The 11,295-nt window shown below is 59.8% G+C and overlaps 1 protein-coding gene across 1 annotated transcript; it reads left to right on the top strand.

The window, feature by feature from the left end:
• Positions 1-1,752: 1,752 nt before the first annotated feature.
• On the top strand, positions 1,753-11,270 carry CRLF1 (cytokine receptor like factor 1; the record flags this gene model as incomplete). The annotated part of the gene is made up of 9 exons (XM_084251124.1): positions 1,753-1,864; positions 6,263-6,544; positions 6,866-6,995; positions 7,166-7,335; positions 8,327-8,484; positions 8,553-8,721; positions 10,457-10,644; positions 10,747-10,794; positions 11,250-11,270. The coding sequence occupies 9 exons, from the start codon at positions 1,753-1,755 to the stop codon at positions 11,268-11,270; spliced, it is 1,278 nt and encodes a 425-aa protein (XP_084107250.1).
• Positions 11,271-11,295: the final 25 nt, after the last annotated feature.

Below are 11,295 nucleotides of genomic sequence, written 5' to 3'. Positions count from 1 at the left end.
AGCATCTTCTGCTGCCGGCATCTACTCAGAAGCCCTTACACTGGCTGTGAGTTGCCACTGTGCCAAGGAGGAAACTGAGGCAGAGGGCCTGGCTTACTCCAGTAATGGCAGTGCACCACTCCCTCCCCACAAACCCACCCAAAGTCCAGATTGGTGGGATGGGTGCACAGTGTACCCAGGGCTACATTTTCCAATCCTTTTTTTTTTTTTTTTGGCAGTCTGGGGTCCGAATTGGGGACCTGAGTGGCAGGGCTCGAGGGAAGCCTTGAGCAACAATATGGGGATACCCAAGTCCCCCTCAAACACTTTTATCTCCTTGGCTGGTAAGGAACATGGGTCAGGCCTTTATAGAAACTGCTGGAAGGTGGAGTTAGAGCTCTTCATCTCCGTCTTCAGGCTGGGGGCGGGGCTGCGACCCTAACCACCCGACTGGAGATGGCCCTGGAACTCTCATTTCAGGCATTCTCTCCACCGAAGCTTTGGAGGCTAGAAGCCCTTTTTTTCAAGGGCGCCGGTATCACATGGGGATGAGGAGGAGGGGGATAAGGGTCCGTCATGGAGGGGTCCCGAAACCCAAGCATTGGTCAAAAATAATAACGTGGAGAAGAATCCTGCGCAAAAGAAGGAAGATAAACTATGCGTTGCTGGGGCAGCCAGGTTACCTGGAGTCGGCGGCGGGCGGTGGCCGCCGGAACGATTACTCACTGCGTGGCGCACCCCACCCGCGGGCCGCTGAGCGGATTTTTCCGTGGGGGGTTGTCAACGAGTCCGGAGGGGGCCTCCTTACCGCTCTCCTCCTGGGAATCCTGCCTGCCGCGCAGGACCCCTCCCCGCACCCGAGGGGGCCATTTACATCGGTATGCCCATGCGGGAGCTCCCCTGAGGAACTGTAGCCCTGTTCAGGGGCAGGGGTACAGTTGAGCCACAGGAGGGCCGGGAACTTCATGCCTTCTAGCTTTTTCTCTGTCTTCCCTCCAGCAAAGCCCGGGGTCGAGGCTGCTAGCGGAGGACCAGCTAGAAGCGGGATGAAGTCGGAGGGGATGCTGGTCGAGTGGAAAGGGGTGCTGGCCGAAATCGGAGACTCGCTGAAGATGTGGGGCATGGCGTGAGGAGGCGCAACTTTCAGGATGGTGGGGAGAAAGGGGCACGGAAGATGGAAGCAAGCGGGACTCAGGGACCGCTTCAGTGGAGGCGCGGGGCCAGCTGGGCTGGGAACCGAGGCTTGAGGATGAGGGGAAAGAAGTTGGCCAGTGTTGGGGGCCTCAGGGGACACTGAAGGGGCACAGATAGGGAGCAGAGTTCAGGGAAGTGGGCGAGTGGATGAAGAAGGGATTGGGGGCGCCTGGTCCAAGATTGGGGGTGGGGATCCTGTAGCTGGCAGAGTTGGAGAGGGAAGTCTCAGGCCCGTAGGGGTTGAGGCGGTCGGTTTTCGGCCGCCGGACAGGGTGCGCGCGGTGCGCGGCGGGGCGGAGGCAGGACGGGTGGGGCGCGCGGTGCCCGCAGGCAGGCGGGCAGCGGGGAGGCCGGTGCGGGGCCTGCCGCCCCCCCGGGGCCGGGCCGGGCCGGGGGCGGGGCCGGGCGGGGCCAGCGGCGCATTAGCGCCTTGTCAATTCGGCTGCTCAGACTTGCTCCGGCCTCCACGCCCGCGCCCAGCGACGTGCGGGTTGCCCAGCCCGCGCCCTCCCGCGCCCGGCCCGCGTCCTGTGCCTCAACCGCCGCCGCCCGCCGCGCGCCCCCGGCAGCGCCGGCCCCATGCCCGCCGGCCGCCCGGGCCCCGCCGCCCAATCCGCGCGGCGGCCGCCGCCACTGCTGCCCCTACTGCTACTCTGCGTCCTCGGGGCGCCGCGAGCCGGATCGGGAGCCTGTGAGTACCCAGCGCCCCGCTCCCCCCTTCCCGCCTGGGCCGAGAGCGTGCGCCCAGGGGGCAGCCATGGGGGGAGGGGGCGCGGGCGCCACCTGGACGGCCCGGGAACAAAGGAAGGCGCCCCCGGCGCGGCCCTCGGGGCGCCCTCACCTGCGGGGCGCACGGCACCGCAGCCCTCCGGTCCAAGGGTCCGGCTTCCGCTCTCAAGGCCTTCTTACCTGGGCCGCCCAGCCGAAGACGCCCGGCACGGCCCCCGGGTGTCGGGGGGCCGAGGCCTGGGACCCTCTGCACACTGGGACGCGGCAGGCGCACGCGACAGCGTCTGCGGACTCGGAATCACGGAGACCGCGGGGCACCGCTCCCGGGCGGGGGCGCACGCGGTAGGCGCGCTGGGTGCGGGCCCCAAGCGGGCCCCCCCGGGTGGAGGGATGAGCCCCGCGAGGAAGGCGGGGCGGGAGGGGGCCGCTCTGGCCGCCTGGCGCGCGGCCCGGGGTCCCCGGGGACGCGCCTCTCCGCGGGTCGGCGCCGCCGCCCTCCCCCTGCGGGACCCCGCACGCGGGGGTCTGCGGAGTCCCCACCACTGGAGGCTCTTGGAAGCGTTCCGGGCCAGGCTGTGCCGGACTGGGAGCCTCCAGCGAAAGAAATCTTTGTGAGCGAGTGGGTGAGAGGGAGAGGTAGCGGGAGCCTGCGAACTCGGGCACCAGCGGGGGTGGGGGTGGGGACCTCGCTGGGAAACCAAAGTTGAGCTGGCTGAGACCCCCGCCCTGTCTGGAGCTCCTGGCCTCAGGCACTCTAGGCCCCCCACCCAATGCACACCCTCGCCAGGACACCGTCTCTACATCCAGACCCGCTCTGGGACACACCCAGAGACACACAAAGACTCACACTGGCTTGTGGCCCGTCACCCTCGCCCTCAGACGCGCGCACACTGCATCCCAGATGCACATTCGCACACCATCGGGGCGCGCATATACACATTCCATCCCTGACACACACACACACATTCATGGTCTCACACTCATTCCATGAGGGAGGCAACACAGGGGCACGCACGCAGGCACAGCATGCCCTGGACGTTCACAATCACTAAGGAACTCCATGCAGGCACAGGTCCCCCAGAGTGGGCACATACTGCTCCCCAGGTTGTCCCACACTGCACAGAACTGTTGCCAGCTCCCTGCGGAGCACCTCAGGAAGGGCAGTGTCTAGGAATCTCCTGGGGGGCACTTGCTGAAAGTCCAACTTGTTCAAGGTGCTTGGGCAGGTGAGGGACTGTCGGGGACTGTCTGAGGGTCCCTGATGCCCTGCCAGGCAGTGGCAGTGCCTGAAAGTGCCATTGTGAGTGGCAGGCTTTGTTTCCCAGCCCTTAGAGAAGCAGGCGAAGGTGGAGGGGGGGCGGGTGGTGTTGTGCGTGTGCTTTTTCCTTTAGGGGGAAGAAATTAAATAAAAGATTCTCACACCTCTGCAATATGTTTCTACTTATGGTGTGTCTTAGCACCTGAGCAGCAGGCTGGTGGGTCGTAAAGTGTCTGCAGGTACCAGCAAGACGGGAGACGGGAACCCCATGGGGACCCCGGGATGGAGGCCACCCTCCTGCCTCGCTAGCAGAGGATCTCACACTTTTCCCTTTTAAAACACATGGTGTTCTTTTTTAATAACGGCAGTGGCTCCAGATTGGGGAAAAGGGGAAGGAAAAACTTTTAAAGGCCCCAGCTCTGCAGGGAAGGCGGGGAGGGGGGAGGGAAGAGAGGGCTCTCCAAACGCACAGACCATAGATATGCCTTGGGGAGCCTTCTAGGAACCCCCAAACCACCCCAGGCACCCCCCTCCCCACCTCAGTGGGCTGTCCCCAGCTGTATTGCCTGGCCTGGACTGTGCACATCCCAGTTCCCAGCCCTGTGGCTCATTGTTTGGGGAGGTCTTGAGGGAGTGCTGAGCTAGCTAGGAACCCCGAGACTGAGGGATCATGATCCTAATAGTTCTTAGGCTGAACTGAACCCTCTGGACAGTGGGATCTTATCTGACTAGTCTCCCTAGCAGGTAGGATGGATGGATTTTCCTCCCATTTTATAGAAGAGAAAACTGAGCACTGGATGGGGCAGCCAATTGCCCAGGTGCTCCAGCTGAAATTGGCAGCCACATCCTGGGAGAAGAAAGCCTCCCTCTGACCTTTCCTGTTGGAGCTTGGGATGGGGGGATTGGCCTGTCCAGGCCCGTCTGGCCTTGCCCTCTCGCCCTGTCCCCCGCCCAGCCCTGGGAGGGCAGCTGCAGCTGTTGGCAGGCAGGCCACACCAACCCAGGCCAAGCAGTTATGGCAGAGGGGCAGTGCCCCCCAGCCAGGACCCCCCAGAGAGCCCCTTCCTGATCTGGCAGTGACAGTGGGTGGGGGCAAGAAGGGTGAACCACCCTGGAGGGCTGAGAGTGGGCTTGGGGTCCGGGCAAGCCTGGCTGTGCCTCCCACCCTGCTGGGGGGTGGGGGGGGCCAAAGCAGGAAGCGGTGGGTGGGCCGGGGCAGAAACGCTGGCACGCCCGAGTTCATGCCGAAGGAATTCCGAATTAGCGGGCGGCTGGCTGCCTGGGACCTCCGGGGCGGCCCCCTGGCCCCCCGCCCCCGGCCGCCCCCGCCTCCTCAGCTCTGGCCCGCTCCTTCGCACGGACGCTGAGACCTCCGGCGAGCCCTGGGCCAAGCCCCAAACGCAGCTATGATCCCAGGCTCCAGGAAGACATGGCCAAGTTTGCCCCGGAAAATTGTCAGGGCTGGGCTCAGGAACCGTGTTCACCCCACGTCGCCCATCTGGGGCTGTGAGGGCCAACATAGGATAGCTGCTGGTATTTAGGCGGCCAGGATCCCCCTGTCCTTGGCTGCCATCTCAACAAAGCTGGGTTTCTTTTCTCCTCACTCCTCCCCCCACGCCACCCCCCATTGTACCTTACTACAGCTGCCGAGGGATCCTTTTAATATGCAAATCCCTCCCCTGTTCAGAAGCCTGGAATAATGCCTCCCCAAGATAGGCTCCTGCTGACCTCCCAGACAACATTTCCTATCTCTTCTGCCCCAGGACCTTTGCACGTGCAACTCCCACTGAAAGGACACTCCTTTGTAATGCCATAACCACTTCTTTCTCTTTATTCAGGTCTCAACTCAAAGGCCGCCTCCAAGACAGGCCTCTTAGGTCATTGAGCCATCACCATTGACCAGGGCTTTATGTTTTCCTGAATTTATTCTGTTACATATTTATTCTTTTTCTGCTGCTCCCTTGCATTCACGGCCTACAAGCGGGAAGTTTGTATGTCTTTGTCACTGTTGTAACCCCAGCTCCTGGCACACTGTAGATGCTCTGTGAATGTATGAATGGTCTACAGCTGCTCTTGGAGGGAACGATCCATTCCCAGAGGCTCAGAGAAGTAGAGCTTCCACAGCGACCTGCAGGTTTTTGAACCCAAGTCATCCTGGCTTAAAGCTCCCACAGAGTTGTCCTTAAGACCATACTTTCACTCCTTGCAAAAAACCCATGTGGTTGATACCATGTACCCACTTCCCAGATGAGGAAACTGAGACCAAGAGAAAAGTCAGGGACTTGAACTGGGTATCCACTCTCTCTTCTCTGAGCCTCCATTTTCTTGTGGGTAAAACAGACTCCTCTAAGACTCTAAGCCCTGGGATCCCCCAACAACAGAAAGGAGGGGAGTTACCAGCCAGTGTCTCGGACCCATATGCCTACAACCCAAATCACACACATTTAGGAAGACAGTTCATAGAACCTGAGCTTCACAATGGCTCCAAGGACTGAGTCTCTCTCCCAGTTTGCAGATTAGGGAAACCGAGTCAAGGGGACGTGCCATGATGTCAAGTACCATTGAATGGGAGTTGGAAGGCTAAAACTTGCCACAACCACTTTCAGCTCAGGGCAACAGAGAGGAACTTGGAAAGTTATAAATCTGGATTTAAATAATGTCCCCTCCTTCCCAGGGACTTGACCTCTTAAAGCTTTGGTGTATTCATCAATAAAATAAACAGTATTTAAGTCAGTGCACCCTTAAAGACACTCACCCTCTGGGGTGTCAGAGGGAGAACTCATGCTCTTATTTCTAATGATTAAAAATAAAATAAATGAAAAAGCAGAGTGTAGTGATTGTCAGACTATGTGCAAAGCAAGAGTGACTTGGATCTGAGCGAGCACTTATGTCTGAGTCTGCTCAGAGAGCCTTGAGCAAGTCAGGGATACAGACCTGGGATTACCTTGGCTTCACCCACACCAATTTGGACCAGTCACTTGAGGCTCGATTTTTTTATCTGTAAAATGGGGGAACCATAATAAACAGCCCTGGAGATCTTGGTATGGTGGGGGGCTCAGGGCTGCTTAATCTTGGCCTGACAGCACTCCTTTCTGACCCCAGACACAGCTGTGATCAGCCCCCAGGACCCCACGCTCCTCATTGGCTCCTCCCTGCAGGCCACGTGCTCAGTGCATGGGGACCTGCCTGGGGCCACTGCCGAGGGCCTCTACTGGACCCTCAACGGGCGCCGGCTACCCCCTGAGTCCTCCCGTGTGCTCAACGACTCCACCCTGGCCCTTGCCCTGGCCAACCTCAACGGATCCAGGCAGCAGTCAGGGGACAACCTCGTGTGCCATGCCCGCGACGGCAGCATCCTGGCTGGATCCTGCCTCTATGTTGGCCGTAAGTGGCCCCAGGACACCCAGGGGTGGCTTTTGGGAGCAGCATCCCTGTCTAGAGAGGGGGCATGAATCATGAACCCTCTGGCATGGGATTGGACAGTGGGCACACTGACACAAGTTGAGGACAAGGAGCTTTGGGGGTGGGACTGAGAGCCTAGAGTACCAACTCAGCATCCTCAAGAAAACCCAGGCAGGAGGTTATGTCAACATCGACTCTGTCTACCCTCCTCCCATGCCAAGGTGGGGACCTGACTTGTGGCCAGCAACATCTCCACCTGTCCACAGTCAGTCCAGACCCTCAGCCCCCTGTGCCCTTCCCCAGTGCCCCCAGAGAAACCCTTCAACATCAGCTGCTGGTCCAAGAACATGAAGGACCTGACCTGCCGCTGGACGCCGGGGGCCCATGGGGAGACTTTCCTCCATACCAACTACTCCCTCAAGTACAAGCTGAGGTTGGTGGCGTCCATCAGGGACGTGTGTTCCAGCCTGGCAGTGTGGTCTTGGCCAAGCCTGCCCGCTCCAAGCCCCATGTCCCGTCCCCATTATGGGACTGCCTTGGGGAGGTCTGAGAGCCCAGAGGGGGAGCAGCCTCACGTGTCCTGGCACCCCTCCTACCCTGCAGGTGGTACGGGCAGGACAACACATGTGAGGAGTACCACACAGTAGGACCTCACTCCTGCCACATTCCCAAGGACCTGGCTCTTTTCACACCCTATGAGATATGGGTCGAAGCCACCAATCGACTGGGATCAGCCCGCTCCGATGTGCTCACACTGGACATCCTAGATGTGGGTGAGGCCTCCCCCAAATCTCCCTGACATCCTGAAGGGCCCCACACTTGTCTGTTCTACAAGGAGGGTCCTACCCCCTCCACCTAGCCTTGGCTGCAGCTCCAGGTCCAACTGTATGATTGGGGTGGGGCATGCACCATCGGTCCCCAGTCCCCTGAAGAAGCCAGGAGACCCCCACTCTGTGGAAAACACCTGGTCTGGCTGCCGCCCCCTCAGTGGCCCAGGTGTGCTAGAGGGGGCCCCTGGGGGAGCTAGAAGGAGTCGCCCAGGTCGGGAGGCGCCCCAGGAAGCTGCGGCCTGGAGCTGGGGGGGGGGGGGTGGTGTGCAAGGCAGGAGGCAGGAAATGGATGATCTGTGAGCAGAATTGGGCCTAATCTAATTAGGGTGTTTCTCAGCCCCAAGCAAGCCTGTGCCTTAACCCTTTCAGCCCCTCACTAAGGCCTCAGGGGGAGCAATGAGTCCTCCCTGCTGCCCACAGGGCTTCTAGTAGGATCCCTGGGATGTTTGGGATCACTCCCCACCCCTGTCTGCTTCCAACTTTGCTCCTTAAATTCTGAAGCTACAGTGTGCATGTTCTAAGCCTTAGCTGTCATTGGGCAGCCAGCAAGGCTGTCATATTTAAGAACATCAAATGACGTCACTGAAGGTGGGCAGGGGTGGTGCGAGGGAATTTCCCAGGGGTCTGGGGGCCTAGACACCCCCAGCATAATAATATTCTGGGCTAGGCACTGTCTTCTTTTTAATAGCTCCCTTAAGTCAGGATTGTGTATCTCCTGTCACAAATAATAATGGTGAAAATAGCTCACGCTAATTGAATGCTTCTACGTGCTGAGTCTTCCTCAAATATTTATCTAATGTAATCCACCCATCCTGGGGGGACAAAGGGAGAAGAATGAGGCAGGTGTGCCATCTGTGCCTTGGGATTTGAATACAGACAGGGGCCTGTCAGGTCCCAGGAGAGGCCTGTGACTACGCCTGTCCCTGCCCCACAGTGACCACTGATCCCCCACCAGATGTGCACGTGAGCCGAGTTGGGGGCTTGGAGGACCAGCTGAGCGTACGCTGGGTTTCACCACCTGCCCTCAAGGACTTCCTCTTCCAAGCCAAGTACCAGATCCGCTACCGTGTGGAGGACAGCGTGGATTGGAAGGTGCCCATCCCTGTCACCCACCCCCGGCTTAGCTCTGAGTGGCCTCTGACCCAGCCCTTGCTGCTCAGGTGGTGGACGACGTGAGCAACCAGACCTCATGCCGCCTGGCTGGCCTGAAGCCAGGTACTGTGTACTTCGTGCAAGTGCGCTGCAACCCCTTCGGCATCTACGGCTCCAAAAAGGCTGGGATCTGGAGTGAATGGAGCCACCCCACAGCTGCCTCAACCCCCCGAAGTGGTGAGCACCCCAACAGGTCTGGATGGTCGAGGAACCATCCCAAAACAGCCTAGATTTCCCATTTCTTGCCAAGTGAGCAAAGGTCTCAAATTGGTAACCCCTGCAGACCAAATGTGGGCCCAGGATCTATTTATATTGGCCTGTCATTAAAAAAATTTTTGACCTGCTTGCAGATATTTAAAAATAGGAAGTTTTTCTACAAATATTCTAGATTCCCTAGAAAAAGTAATTCTCTAGAAAATATAACAGGACGTAGTCCCTATTAGCAAAGGTCACCTCTTCATGAGGGGTCCTCTCTCTCCAATAGCCCTACCCCAACCTGGGTGATTCCCCCCACCTATACTCCCTCACCATGCCCTAAGGGCAAGTTTGAGACCCCCTCCTTCTGAGGTCTATTAAGGCCAGCTCTCCCTCTAATGGGTCTCTGTTTCCCTTTCTGATCAATGCAGGTAAATCAGAATGATCAGGGACTTGGGCCTGACACCCCTTGCCCTCTGTGCATTCTCTTTGTGAAATGGTAGTAAATCTGTTCCTTGGTCTCAGTTTCTCCATCTGGGAAGTGGGAAACTGCCTCAGGTGGTTGTGAAGGTTAGATAAGATAATTCATGTAAAATGTCCTCATGGTGGGTGCCACCTAAGTGTCTGCATGGTGGTTACTGTAGCTCCTGTCCCATTCCCCCTGCATGATTTCACCCCAAGGAAACCCCTTTTTCTCAGGTGAGGACACTGAAGACTGTTAGCCAGACCCCAAGGTTACACACGGATCTGAACTCCATCTGCTGGAAATCCAGCCCCATGAGAGATGATAGGGAAAGGAAGGCCCAGAGAGGGTGCCAGAGCCAGGGAGGGTCAGAGACTGGCTCCAGCTAGTTCCCAGCCCCCAGCCCGGGCCCCTCCAGGTTCGGGGTGGGAGGGAGCTAGCACGGCCGGGAGGGGCCTGAGCCTTGGCCCCTGCTCGTGCCCAGCACCTGCGATTCTTGCACGGGAGCCAGAAGGCGGTTGTGTCCGCTGGGGAGGCTGGGGAGGCCGGGGGAGGCCGCAGGGGCTGTGGGGGCCGGGGCCGTGCCAGGGCCTGTCAGCAGGTCCCCGGCGTTATTTATGACGTGAGGCCGATGTCCTTATCCGCCGGCCTGCTGGGGGTTGGCTGCGGCTGGACGGACAGGCAGGCCTCCCACCTGACCCTCCAGGCCCACTCCCTGTCCTACGGGCTAGTTGCTCCCAGGCCTGTCCCTCCCCTCAGTATCTCCTCTACCCTCCCTTTGTCTCCTGTCTTCCTTCATCCTCGGGGTCCAGGCCCTCCCTGTTCCTGCAGTCTCCATCCCTCGGTCCTAGGCATCCCCTTGACAGAGTCCCGCCCCCCATGGCTTTTTGCCCTCCATGTCTCTTCCAGCCTCCATCCCTGCCGCTCACATCGAGGTCTCTCGCTTTCTCGGCGGCTCATTTCTGCCGTGATCCCCGCTCCCCTCCCCCGCCCCTACCCCCGTCCCTTCCACTCACACCTGGCTCAGACCATGGGAACCCGGGTCCTGGGAAGGCCCTTTCTTCCCCTGACCCCCACCTCGTCAGGGGCGCAGCTGGGCTGCTGTGCCGCGCCGTGGGGAGGCCCCCCGGCCGGGAGAAACCCGAAGGGAGGTTCCCGCGGGGAGCTCAGTCCCGCCGCGCGGGGCCCTCCTGCGCCTGCCCGCGCGCGCCCTCTGCCGGCCGCGCCCTGACCTGCCGCTCCGCCCCCCATCAGAGCGCCCGGGCCCGGGCGGCGGGGCGTGCGAGCCGCGGGGTGGAGAGCCGAGCTCGGGGCCCGTGCGGCGCGAGCTCAAGCAGTTCCTGGGCTGGCTCAAGAAACACGCGTACTGCTCGAACCTTAGCTTCCGCCTCTACGACCAGTGGCGAGCCTGGATGCAGAAGTCACACAAGACCCGAAACCAGGTAGGAAGGAGGGACCGGTGGGAGCCGGGAGGTGGGCGCAGGGAGGGAAACCGGCGGGCAGTTAGGTCCGCAGCCCCCAGACACTGCGTCCTTCCTTCCAAGCACAGGACGAGGGGATCCTGCCCTCGGGCAGACGGGGCTCGGCGAGAGGTAAGGGGGCCCCGGTGGATGGCGGTAGGGAGACAAGGGCCCCTCCTGGTGGCCACAGGCTGTGGTCCTCTACCCTTGGCCTTGGAGAAGCTGAGATAGACTCTCCTGCTCCTTTATTGGCTTTTACTTAACTCCTAACTGTATGCCTGACTCTGTGGTCTTTAGCTCAGTAAGGGCAACCGGCCCCCTGAGAATGTCTGATGAACATACCCTAGTTAGCATGTCTGAGCGCCTACTGCATGCTGGCCCTGTGCCAAGTGCTTTACCTGCAGGACACCTCATGATGGATATTCTTACTTCTCTGATGAAGAAACCAAGGCCCAGAGAGGGGCAGTGCCCTACCCAAGGTCATCCAGTTGAAAGTGGTGGGTGTGAGGCCTGAATGAGACCTTAGTTGCTCTGTTACCGGCTTCTCCCAAGGCCCCTGCCTAAGCTGGCTTTCTCTTTGCTTGCAGGTCCTGCCAGATAAACTCTAGAGGATAGAGCTGACCTCCCTGCAGC

This window comes from Talpa europaea, assembly GCF_964194135.1.
Source record: "Talpa europaea genome assembly, chromosome: 12".
Lineage (NCBI taxonomy): Eukaryota > Metazoa > Chordata > Mammalia > Eulipotyphla > Talpidae > Talpa > Talpa europaea.
This window is presented reverse-complemented; position numbering and strand designations above follow the sequence as displayed.